Source organism: Fundulus heteroclitus, chromosome 16 (genome assembly GCF_011125445.2).
Source record: "Fundulus heteroclitus isolate FHET01 chromosome 16, MU-UCD_Fhet_4.1, whole genome shotgun sequence".
Taxonomy (NCBI): domain Eukaryota; kingdom Metazoa; phylum Chordata; class Actinopteri; order Cyprinodontiformes; family Fundulidae; genus Fundulus; species Fundulus heteroclitus.
In genome coordinates, this window is record NC_046376.1 from 36,110,922 (window position 1) to 36,124,422 (window position 13,501).

Genomic DNA, 13,501 nt, shown 5'->3' on the forward strand with positions numbered 1-13,501 from the left:
CAGGGGAGTTTGCTGGCCAATCAAGAGCAGAAACACAGTGGTCACTGAACCAGCTTTTGGTACCCTTGGCAGTTTTGGCAGGTGCCAAGTCCTGCTGGAAAATGCGATCAGGATCCCCATACAGCTTGTTTGCAGAGAGAAGCATGAACTGCTCTAGAATTTCCTGGTAGCTGGGTGGATTGACTGTGGACTTTGGAAAATCCAGGGGTCAACACCAGCATATGACATGGTTCCACAAACCATCACTGACTGTAGAAACTTAACTCTGGACTTCAAGCAACATGGATTCTAGACCTCTCCACTCTTCCTCCATACTCTGGGACCTTGATTTCCAAAGGAAATGCATAATTTACTTTAATCTGAAAACAGGACTTTGACTAAGGTTTGGACGATAATTAAACAATATATATTGATCAATACACTTGTGGTGCAATATATAAAAAAGGGGGGGGGGGGTCAATTAAAAGCTCAATAAAAAACTGCTTTGCTTTGAATTCTAGCCTATCATGTAGGATACATCCTCCCAACCAATCAAAAAGGCAGACACAGGAATGCTCCTTCAACAAACTCTGTCCCCTTCAAAGAGTTCAAAGAGCATGCATTCTTTTTTCATTTTTAAAAACTTGCAGTTTGGTAAAAAGATAATTGAACAAAATATATGTTTTGAATTTTTTTGATAATTAGTGTTGTCGATCAATATTTCTATTTTATCAATAAGCTTTTTCTATAACGTCCAGCCCTACTTTACACCATTTAGGGACAGTCCAGTTCTTTTCCTCCTTATCCCAGGTTAGACGCTTGTAGCTGATGTGTAGGCTTTGTGTAATCTGTGTGTAGTAGCTCTTGAGACACTGACTCCAGCCTCAATTTCCTCGTTGTTAAGCTCCCAAGTTCTTGAATGGATTTCACTTGACAATCCTCTCAATGCTGCAGTTCTCCCTGTTGTTAGTGCACATTTTACTACCACATATCTCTCTTACCCTCAATTTTCTGTTAATAAGTTTGGATACAGAACACTGTGAACAACTGGCTTCTTCAGCAATGACCTTTTGTGGCTTCCCCTCCTTGTGAATGGTGTTGATGGCTGTCTTCTCGACATATGTCCTGTCACCAGTCTCCCCCATGACTGTGTTTCCTACTGACCCAAAGTGGGTGACCGTTTACACACTCTGGAAACCTTTGCAGGTGTTGTGTTGATTAGCTAATTAGGGACTACGAACTTTTTCACAGTATTCAAATTTTCAAATTTTCTGGTTTTCATTATCATTAAGCCATAATCATCAAAATCGCAAGACACAAAGACTTAGAATATAACACTCTATATGTAATGATTCTATATAATATATGAGATTCACTTTCCAAGATGACTGGCAAACTTTTTTGCACTTTTACACTTTTGCACTTTTTTAAATGTACCTGTATATAAGCAAACGATTACAGTTTTTGTCATATCAGCTCCCTTTCACTTTTGTACAATACTAGAAATATCCAACTTTTTGGGCTATAATATGATTGAATACACAAATATTTGTTTCATTGTCTGTTATCTATGGTCTGACCTCTTCACCACTTAGCCTGTCTGTTACTTTAATCACATAATCAAAGGAAAAGGGCAATGAGAGGAGTTTGTGTAGTTCCTCCAAGTAAAATGTATCTGGGTCAGTCAGCATTTTACTGTAAAGGCATTGAAATGGATTTCCACACTGCTGACTATTCAACAACCTTAGATATAGTTTAACAAGATCAAATTTAAAGATTGCAGAAATGTTAAACACTAATACTAACCAGGTTTGTTAACATTAACTACGTTTAATTTTCCTTATTTATTATTTGGTGTTGTTTTTGTTGTATGTAATGGTAACTACATGAATGAAAGCTTGAAACTTGTACATTTGTAAATGGTACAAATGTTCTCTAACTGCACTGGGAAGGATCTCAATGTGTTGTGCCATAATCCTGTCCTTGTTTGACTGGTATAAGAGTTACATTGTTTGAATAAGAGGTGGTCTTTTTTTGTCCAGATACCTAGATGCTGTGAAATAACTATCTAAGATACGCCAAAAAAATCAGAAGCCACTGTCAGCAATGTTGTTTAGTGATTGGTGTTCAGTTCAAAATGAATATATTGTACTTGAATGTCCAGCATGTTATGAAACTGCAGAAAGTTCTGGAATTTTGAAATGAAAAATGAGTAGAGAACCCTGTATACCTAAAATCAAAATCATATTGTTCTCCCTGGCTGTTAGTTTTGAGCCTCGGGCCTAATCAAACAGATGGTTGAGTGTGCAGATAAACTGCTGATTTCCTCCCCATTTACATCAGCAATGGACTGAACAAAATAATCACCTGAAGCGCACAGAAGAAGTTCTTGATATCAAGTCAATTAAATGTGTCTGATTTTGTTGTTTAGGAAGAGTCTTTGTAATTCTGGGAAAATGTCACACACAGGAGGGAAAGCAGATGCAATTCTGCTGACAACAAATTAACCTACTACTATATATAAAAAATAATCATGAATCTTTAGAAATATTTGATGTCCAGTAAATGCTTTTGGAAATTCATCTGCATCCAACTTGTCTGTGTCTCAGATGAAACAGCAGCATTCCACCATGCCACCATCAGAGTCCTCGCTGAAGACAGACTCTTTGTCCAGCAGCGAGCCTGTTCTGTCTGAGGGATCAGTGGGGTCGGCACCATCTTTGGGCATTAGTCCTGGGCCAAGCAGCACCATGGATGTTGGAAGAAATGATCATGATGGAATTGAAGACAAAGCGATGAGCATGCAGCAGCACAGAGCAGGAGAGGTAGAGAATACTTTGAGATGTGCAACACTGCAGTGAAAGACCTGATTAGCACTGGTTTAGATGCTTGCATGTTTTTGTTGAAAATAGGTTCCATAAACGTGATATTTGTTTATCTTTTGCTGAGCCCTCTATGCCAAACACAGCAGTTTTAAAAGGCACAGTTAGGGAAGTTTTAAGAATTATTCTCATGAATCTGAACTGAATCTCAGTTCAGATTCAATCTTGCCTTTCTGAATAAATGCCTAAAAGTTTTCCTGTCAGATAATAAACATGAGGAATTACATTATAGAAAACCATGAGCAAGAATCAGAAGACACTCATGTGAATGGTGTACTTCCTTGTACAATATTTGATATTGAGTCTTGGAGACGTGTATCATGTCTTACGTGGATCTAAAATTCATTGCTTTGCCAATTAATTTGCAAACCAATTAATGTATTGTAGACAGCACAGTCATACTAAAGGGACCATTAAGGTCACAAATTGGGTCATTAATGTCACATTAGTCAATGGTTCTTGTTTGGTTGGCTGTTGCTTGATGATCCAGATACAACCCTAACAATGCCAGGTGACATGTTTAAAGAAATTGGTCAAAAAGTTTTCTATCTAAGGAAACCCAGGAGATTGCATCAAGTCTTGACAAGCAGCATTCACTCTTCCTGAAAGAGCCGCAATGGACAGTCGTCTGCATTGTCAATGGGTTTGCAGGAATCCCTCATACTGAGCATACATGAAGTGACAGTAGAGAGGAAAACTCCCTTTTAACAGGAAGGAATAACCTACAGCAGAACCAAGCTCAGTGGGAACGGTCATCTGCCTCGACTGACTGGGGGTGAGAGAAGACAGAGCAGATGTTATATGGTATAGCGGATGATCTGCCCCCCTTGGATGATGTCACAGCTAACAGAACGCCAGGACAGGTGTACCTACGATGAAGAAAAAAATTACAGAAAACAAAAAGCTAAAAGTTGAAATGACAACAAACAATGCAAAGTGGAGAACAATAGGATGAACTCAGCAGAGTGAGGAAAAATAGACCCTGATGTCCTCCAGCAGCCTAAGCCTATAGCAGCATAACTATAGAGATAGCCCAGGATAAGCTAAGCCACCCTAACTATAAGCTTAGTTAAAATAAAAAGTTTTAAGCTTAGTCTTTAAAGTAGACAGGGTGTCTGCTCCACGGACCAAAACTGGGAGTTGGTTCCACAGGAGAGGAGCCTGATAGCTAAAGGATCTGCCTCCCATTCTACTTTTAGAGACTCTAGGAACCACCAGCAGACCTGCAGTCTGACAGCGAAGTGCTCTCAGACTACAGGTCAACTAAGGCAGTGAGGTTTGCAAGACTTTGGTCACATGTTTCAAGGTGTGAATTGCTGTAAAACCACCTGGGGAACACAAGTCAGAGCTGCAGTGTAGGTGTTAGAAAACCTCTTCTGTTTAGTGTCGCTTTTTCATTTTCTTCCCTCTCAAAGCACCTCACATCCATGTCCAAAATGTGCACAATGTGCTGTCTTCAAACGAGCGTCGATTGTCCCTGAATTGTAAATCAACCACTGATTTATTTAGATGAGAGGTGAAATGTCATTAGGAAATAATAGAAGTCCAGTTGACCTATGATTAAGCATGTATCCTTTTCCCTCCACTTAAAACTGAAACCCACTTTGTGTTATCAAAACATCAAATACTTTAATTGTTGTGAATACTTCTGCAAATTAATTTTGTTCTTTAAATTTATTGGTTTGCCTTCACTTCTGTTGATTTAGTTTGTTATTTCCTATCTAGTGTAAAATTCATTGATAAAAGATGCACCGTGCCTGTGCGGGATGACAAATGTGCAGGTTGGAAACAAAGCTTATTTCCTGAGCAACGGGGAAAGGGACACCTTGAGTTTCACCAAAAACTCCAAGAGATTTCTTAAGGGTCGGTTGGGTGAACCATCATGTACAGGCTATGAGGGATTTTTTAAATCTCAATGTGTCAGATCATCAAGTAAAGTTTATATTGGATAACAATAACCTAGATAAATACAAAAAACAGCTTTCAAATGATAATGTAATTCATTATGCTAAACCCTGGCCATGTGAACAGGAACTGCCCCACAGTTGGGCCACTGTTCTTTGCGAAAAGATTTCAGCATCATTGGATTGTTTTTAAGCATAAACGATCTGTTTACATATCAGACTTTAACTAGACCACAACAAAACCTTCAGTTTGTCTTTTTGAGCCAATCAGAAGCGGACTTGCTGGTGTGCTTTTTGGGTCATAATCCTGCTGCAGAACCCGAGTGAGCTTGAGTTTCAGGTCACAAACCGATGAGCGGACATTGACTTTCAGGGTCTTCTGCCAGAGAGCAGAATTTGTGATTTCATCAGTCACAGCATGTTATCCAGACTCTGAAGCAGAAAAGCAGCCCCAAACAATCACACTCCCATCATCATTTTTCACTGTAGGTAAGATGTTCCATTTATGAAATGCCTTGTTAGTTTTTTTTCTATTTTGTCTCTCTCTGTTTTACTGTTGAATCAATACCTTAGCTGAGGCATTGAGGTCTGCAGATTTTTAGATGAACTCCTGGAGTAATTTTGATAGTTCAGTCACCCCTAGTAAGGTTCTCCGCTGTTCTGTGTTTACATCATTTGTGGATCTTACTGTTGAAATGGCATTATTAATGTTTCCAGACAGACAAATATTCACTTTTTCTCTTCTCCTGTTGAGTTTCTTTAGACCCGAGCCTAATGTTTTGCTTTGTGAGATCTTTTAGCCTACTTCATGTTGTCAGGCATGTTCTATTTATTCAGTTTTCCAGTTAAGCAGAAAAACAAAGAAGATAGTCGGCCTTAATTGTAGACAACCATAAATAAATGACATTTTATTGTCTGGGAGTGTGTTATCCTAGTGGTTAGAGCGGGCTGCTTGTGTCCTGGGCTTCAAGTTCCCTGGTTTGAATCCCACAGATTGCCACTCTAGGTCCCTAAGCAAGACCGTTATTCCTGGAATGCTTCCCCAGTGCTGCACAGTGGAAGCCCTTCTCCCTAAAAAAAAAAAAGGGGGGGGGGGGGTTAAATGAAGAGGGGAAAAAATTATTGGAATATATGTTTTATACTTTTTATTATTCTTGCAATAAACAAAAGGTATGCTGTTGTTCAATGCAATTATAATAAACTATAGGCTGCAGTTCCTGTCAAACCTCTGTCCCATCAAATAGATCTCACAAGCATCTTTCTCTGACACCAACACAGATGATGGTGTATGGCTGGAAAGAAGAAATGGTCCATCCTCTGAATCCTGAATCCTGGGCTGATCTGCAGAAACTCTCCAATTCAGTAAGTTGCTTCCCACCCTCTGCAAAAGGAGCAAGGCTTGAAGCCTCATATATAATTCATACCTCATCTTTTCAAACTAATGTCTCTGGTAGAGAAAATAAATTCTCTAACTGATTAACACCTTAGGTGCCTATTGGCACCTTGCCAGTCTCTGTGTTGCAAGGTGGCTGTACTTACAGGTATTTTCGAAACATGAATGTATAAAAAATACATATTTGCTGTTGTTTCTCCGGTGGATAAAGAAAAAAGGAACATCTGAATCCGATTTCAGTCCTGTTTTTCTGATTTAAGGCTTAGAGAGAAGGGGGTTATAGTTGACTGACAGCCAGCTCTGTCTGACTGACAAAAGAGAGAGGAGAGAGATGCCTGTTACCACGGCAGCTGTTGCCACAGTTACTGCATCTTTCTGAACAGGACCCTTGCTGCCACCTGCTGTCTGTTAGGAGTAATTAGTGTCAGACCGACATGTAGGCCCTTATTAAATGAAACTATTTAATTGAAAATGTACACAAAGAGTACAGTAAAATTTTATATCCATTGGATCAGGGATCTCCAACCTTTTAGAAATTGAGAGCTACTTCATTTGTACTGTGTCATACAAAGTGCTACCTGTACTGACCTTTTAACTAGAAGAGTCAGAGCTCACCTTAACTTTATGTAATATAAACATGTTTTTAATGCATTTATCATTGCATAAATCTATGTAAGTTCAAGTATGATTAAAAGGGAAGAGCAGCTAATTAAAATAACATTTTAGATGTAGCACACTGGAAGGTTGTGCCATTTTTTGAACAGGCTTGAGGGTACCCATGTTGGTGACCCCTGCATTAGATCTTTGAGACTACTATGGATAATAGAAGGCAAATATTTAATTTTAGACATTAGATTAATACAATAAATAATATTAGTTTAGTCATGCAGCTCAAATCCACTAATAAACTCTGTTCCTCAGCTGAGATGGCTGAAAATATTATGCTGAAAACATCTGATGCTATAGACATGGTTAACACGCTTTAGACTTCATGAAACATGCAACAGTTTGGAAACATGAGGCGTGTTACTTCATTAAGATGAGTTAAACACCACCGCCCCCTTGTGGCTCAAATCAGTACAACTTCAATTACTAAATGTGACATCCCAACAATACACCCTGTCCTTTTAAAGACGGTTCACACATTCAGTCTACTTTATTGGGATTTCATGTGTTGGTGTATGTCTTTACCGACTATAAACATCTAAGCCCTAAAATTTCTCTCCACGCTTACTCCCTTACCAATGGGAATGGAGGGCACCTGTGAACATTGGTTATCTATATATCACCAATTCCCAATATCTGTCATTTTCAGGCACAGAGAGGTCCGGAAATAGATGATCAAATAAATATAACACAGCCTACGCATATAAATGGACGGATTCAGATTGAATTAGATACCTTTCAGTTTGGTGCAGTTTATAGTTTATAGGTGTATTTCCTTATTTGACAGGAACTGCAGCAAAAAAACAGCAATACTATATATAGTGGCTTGCAAAAGTATTCATAGTCCTTGAACTTTTTCACCTTTTGTCACATTACAACTACAAACATAAATTTATTTTATTGGAGACTTATGTGAAATAGCAACACAAAGTGGTATACAATTGTGAAGTACAAAGAAAATTATTCCTAATGCTTCACTGCCAGACAAGGACACTTAAAAAAATAACGGCAAATCTCTGATGACCTAATATCCATTTTATTGTTGCTGACCTGGGAGGCACATGCATGTAACTGATATTTTATCATGCACAATGGGGCTCTATTTAACAATAGGCAACCCTCAAGTTAATTGGTTTTGGTGAGTCTGAAAAAAAGCGGCTAAATACAAATGCCCGCCACACTTTTTAGATTTTTATCTACATTAAATATTGAAAACCATGTATTATGTTCCTGCCCCTGTGCTTTGTTTTTATCTGGCACATAAAATCACATTAAAATACATAGATTTTTGTGGTTGTAAGTATGGAAAGATGAAGGGAAATGCACACCTATGCGGGGTACTGAAGTTTCAGTGACGCGGCATCTAGGAGTTGCATTTGGTTGACCAACATTAGAAATGAGGAAATCTTCCAATATAAGAACACAGATGTAGAACATAATAAATAGGGTCACTGATGTGATTCTCCTTTTTCCAGGCTGATGATAAAGACTTTGACTTCAAACCTGCCTTCATGGCCTCTTTTCTGGACTTCCTAAAGACAGGCAAAAAAGAGTCTGACCTCGCACCGGGACACGATGGAGGCGAGCAGGAAGCCCTTGACTCCTGTTCCTCTTTGAAGGGAGGAATCCGGCCGCTGTCATCACCTCCTCCATCCCTACTACCACCTTCTCCACAGCCACCTCTAGAAACGTTCACTGAGGATGGGAAGGGGGAGGGGGCCGATCTGGCACTCAGCGACTGCTCAAGTCCCTGCAAGCCTCTTGACGAGGAGCTGAAAAGGAACCTAGAGACGCTGCCGTCTTTCTCCTCGGACGAGGAGGACTCTGTTAGTAAAAATCAAGACCTGCAGGAGAGCATCTCATCCGCCATCTCGGCTCTCTATGACACTCCACACTCACTGGCTGCTGTGATGGCCTCTGCCATGATCAAGACCCAGCCCATCCCCTCCCCTCCGACACCACAGGAGCCATCGCTCAGCCCCCCTTTGCCTGCGATGCTTCCTGTTGGCCCAGCTGTGGAGAACATAAAAGAGGAGACGCTGATGTACAGTCAGCAGCCTACACAAGGAGATGGGGAGGAGAGTCTTATCTCCACACAGCCAAGCAGACTGAAAACAGAGGAGAGAGATCCAGAGCAACGAGAGGAAGAAGAGGAGGAGGGAGGAAAGGAGACTGGGAATAATGAGGAAATAATAAATGAGTCACAGAATGTGGAGAGCCAAGGAAAGGAGCAGGAGGAGAAAAAACCCACTGAAGGTTTGGAGGCTCCTGTAGTTGAAGGTAATAAAGAAGTATGAACTGAATGATTACTCTGTTGTTTGGTTAATGCAGTAAACCAGGAGGGGACAGGACTCCCCTCCAGGTGTTTTCCCCTTTAAATGTGTGCTATTCACTGGACAATGTGCTAACTTGTGTTTCAGATCCTTTATCAGAACCTGCGCTCGCCTCCACACCTCCATCTCAATCCCGCTCTATCTCACCCTCACCACCCACCTATTCTTTGCCCTCACCCCTTCCTCCCTTGAGTTTGTCCATCCCCTCATCACTGCCGATCCAGCAGGACGAGGACCAGACAGGTCCAACCCACCTGACCCCAGAGGCTCAGCCTCAGCCGTCATTATATCATCAGGCTTCAACTGCAGGCACCTCTCCACCACCTTCCACCTCCCCTCCAGCCATCCCATCATCACCGCTCTCCAGCCTTCCCCAGTCCATCCCACCTCCCTCGACCACTCCGCCACCTTCATCCTCCGACCACGACCAGGATCATGAAGCTGGTGAGCCTTCTCCCTCTTCACCATCTGCTTCCTCGCCCTCCGCATCTTCCTCAGAACCACCATCCCCTCCGACTCCAGATGAGCCCCCCGCCTCACAGCGCCTCACCTCTCTGCACCTGGCAAAGAAGCAGGCTGATGCTGCCATCGCTGGGGAGAGTGATGAGGAGGACAGTGAGAGCGGAGGCGAGGGAATCTTTCGTGAACGAGATGAATTTGTGGTTCGAACTGAAGACATCGGTACTCTTAAGGTACCCCCCGACCCACTCCCCACAGCTTCAAAGAGTTACCGTTCAAACTATGTAGTTACATACACTATATAAAAAGACACGTAACCCTTTTTTCTCTCAGTGACAGATCAGACAAAATTCTCAACTAACGCTGCCAACATGATTTGTATTTTGCTAAATAATGTTGAAATTTTATGTCAACATTCTTTAAAGTTAGAAGTTTACATAGACTAAGATAAATATAAATTGAAACAGTTTAAGAACTCCCAGCCCATGATGTCATGTCTATGTGGGATTTTGATGAAATCACATCATTTGAGTCAACTGGAAGCATACTGTGGATGTTTTTTATAGGCAACTCCTCATTAATGCTACCTCCTTGTGTGACGTTGTGGGAAAATCTAGAGAAACGGAGCATCATTATCTAGTGTGAAGCAAGTCATGTACCATCATGGGCTGGAAGGCCACTCAGGGAGGAAGAAGCCAATAACATAAGACAACATTATAAGGCTAGGTTACAGTTTGTGCATTTGCATTTTCAGCAAATCGTTACATTTGGAGGAAAAAGGGGGAGGCTTGCCAGCCCGAGAACACCATCCCAACTGTGAAGTACAGGGGAGGCAGCTTCATTTTGTGGGGTTGTTTTAGCAAAGGAGACACCATATAGATGGCATCAAGAGGAAAGAACAATATTAATAAAAATATTGGAGCAGTATCTCAGGAGAGCAGTCAGGAAGTTAAAGTTTGTACACAAAGGGGTCTTACAAATGCACAGTGACCCAAAGCATACCGCCTAATTAGTGTCCTAACTGTCTCTTAAGTGTCCAAGGATAATAAACGCCATGTTTTGGAGTGTCCACCACAAATCCATAATCTCAGTCCCAGGGAAAATTTGTGGGCAGAGACAGCCTGCAACCCTGACCCAGTTACACAGCTTCTGTCTGGAGGAATGGGCCAGAATTCCAGCAAACTATTGTGAAAGGCTTGAGGAAGGAACGATTTGAAGCAAGTTAGACAGTTTAAAAGGAAATTCTTCCAATTACTTAGATGTATCTAAACATCTGAATCTGATGAAAGTTAAAAGAATTTTCTTAAACAGGCTAATCCTAAGTGACCTACAATGAGAAATGCTTAGGCTGGTTTAATTCCAGAAAAAGAGGGAAAAATGGGTGTGCCTTTTTATACAGTCTGGTTTCTACTATATGTTGACACCAGACACTCAATGCCCTGTTTGTCTATATTCTTAGATGGCTTTGCAGACAGGCCGGGAACCCCCACCCATCTGGAGAGTGCAGAAAGCGTTGCTCCAGAAATTCAGCCCAGAGATTAAAGATGGCCAAAGACAGTTCTGTGCAACCAGCAATGTGAGTTTTCCAAATAACATAACATAAGTTATAGTGCCACTAAAATGAATTCACATTCCTTGAATTGGCTTTGCATTTTTTACCCTTTAACCTCAGACCTAAATGTATCTAATGGGGAGTTTAATCAACATACCAACATAAAGTAGTAGTGAATCATGGAGTGGAAGGAATAAAAGGCACAACATTTTTTACATATTAATATCAGGCCTGTCACGATGAAGAATAAATCAGTTAATCACACGATACATTTTAATCACATGATTAATTCAAATAAGCTTGATAATTTGTGAATGCATGCTTTCTTTTCCCCCCTTTTGTTTCCCTCTCCTCTCTGAGACTGGGTAACAAAAGGTTTCAGTCTGGTGCACCGGTGTCTACTTATCCTTTCCTTTTCATTTCCTCAGTGTAGAAGGAATAACATTTTGTGTCAGGTAGGCACATGCTAGAAGTTTAGCATGAGAACCTTGCGTGGGAAAGCCAGAGAAAAGTTAGTTAGAAAAGAAATTGGAGACAAAGCTGAACAGCACCTCTGGACTTTGGAAGTTTTTTTTTTTGGATATGAGCCAAATGACGGTGGCCAACCGCTTAATCTATCTGAGCTGTTATATTGAGAGGATATACAATACTTGTGGTATTATGCCATTATTAAATTATTTGAAAAAAGTCTCAAAATGACAATATTATGGTTTATTGCAATAATGTTTAGAAAAACATTATCGTCCAGCAGAATTAGTTAGCGTGACAGGCCCTATTAATATCTGAGTGTTGTGTTTTTTGTATTTGTATTTGGCCATCATCTGTTACTTTTTAGAACCACCTTTCACAACAGTTACAACCGTAGGTATTTTGGGGTATGTCTCTACCGGTCTTGTAGTTACAGGTAGAGGTTTAATGTTCATGGCTAGACTTTTGTTTGTAAAACATTTGTAAAGGCATTCATCATTTTCCTTTCACTTCACAATGGTGTGCTTTGTGTTGGTCTGTCACATGAAATCCCAGGAAAATCCATGTAAAGTTAGTTGTTTGAACAGGTGAAAATCACTGTATGGACCTGAGCATTTCAGACCAGTCTGCGTTCCTGTAATCCTTTACTCCATGGTTCTTCCTCAGTACCTGGGCTACTTTGGAGATGCAAAAATGTGCTACCAGCGTCTTTACGTAAAATTCCTGGAGAACGTCAACAAGAAGGACTATGTCCGAGTGTGTTCTCGGAAGCCATGGCACCGAGCCGGCCAGGCCCTGAGGTAAAGCTACAGGTTTACTTTCTCCTGGTAATGACTTCAGATTGATTCCAAATCATTATCCAGCTCCTCAGACCTGAGGACGGGCGCTCACTTTGTGTCTGTCCTTCCTTCCAAACAACCGTCTGACAGACGGCAGACTCTGGCCAAACAGGTGTCGAGTATTCACAGTCAAAGCCTGCCCCGAGTGGAGAGAGACGACAGAGACAAGGAGAGACAGAAAGAAAGAGAGCTGAAAGAGCAGAGAGCTAGAGAAAAAGAACGAGAGAGAGAGAAATTAGAAAAAGAACTAAAAGAAAGAGAGAGGAGGGGGGAGAAGGAGAGACAGGAGAGGGAGCAAAAGGAGAAAGAAAAGTTGATGAGAGAAGAAAGACAGCGAAGACTAAGGGAGTGCAGTGAAAAGGAGAGAGAGAAAGAGAGGTTGAATGAGTGGCAAGAGAGAGAGAGGAGAGAAACAGAGGAAAAGGATAAAGAGAGAAGGGAATATGAGCAAGAACAAACTGAAAAAGAGCAGATGGAGAGGAGGAATAGGGAGCAGAGAGAGAAGGAGAAACAGGAACAGGAGTGGAGAGAAAGACTGAGACAAGAGAGAGAACAGCAAGAGAAAAGGCTAAAAGAGAGAGAGAAAGGAGAAAGGAAGGAAATCCCCAAAGAGGAGAGGGATAGGAGAGAGAGGCAGAGTGAGCAGAAAGAATGGGAAAGAAGAGATGTTGAGAGAGACAGGAGGCAGGTAAATCATGGAAGCATAGATATTTTAAGAGCAAAAGAAGAGAACAGAGGAGGAGAGGAAAACAAGACGTCGAAAGACAGAGCTGAGCCGCCACCAAAGAAGAGGAAGAAGTGGCTGAAGGAGGTACCGTCCTCCTCCTCTGAGTCTGATTCCTCCCGGCCAAGTGAGGATGAAGGTCAGCAGCTCTGTGTGTACATGGTCATGGTCATGTCCATCACATACTGTCCACTCTGTGACACAAATGTTGTTTTATGGCTTCAGGTTTGTCGTCCAATTGTTGTGAAAGATAGAATATGTACTTAATGAATTACACTAAAAGATCTTTCATAAAAACAGTT

General features: G+C 41.1%; 1 protein-coding gene across 1 annotated transcript in view; it reads left to right on the plus strand.

Moving 5' to 3' along the window:
• Nucleotides 1-13,501, plus strand: part of LOC105939680 (proline-rich protein 12-like) — a 38,585-nt gene that overhangs the window by 12,642 nt on the left and 12,442 nt on the right. The window contains exons 2-8 of the mRNA XM_021308190.2: nt 2,589-2,804; nt 6,044-6,127; nt 8,300-9,104; nt 9,245-9,849; nt 11,076-11,192; nt 12,303-12,436; nt 12,566-13,338. Of these exons, the coding sequence (XP_021163865.2) occupies nt 2,589-2,804; nt 6,044-6,127; nt 8,300-9,104; nt 9,245-9,849; nt 11,076-11,192; nt 12,303-12,436; nt 12,566-13,338 (2,734 nt within the window). The remainder of the gene's footprint in view (nt 1-2,588; nt 2,805-6,043; nt 6,128-8,299; nt 9,105-9,244; nt 9,850-11,075; nt 11,193-12,302; nt 12,437-12,565; nt 13,339-13,501) is intronic.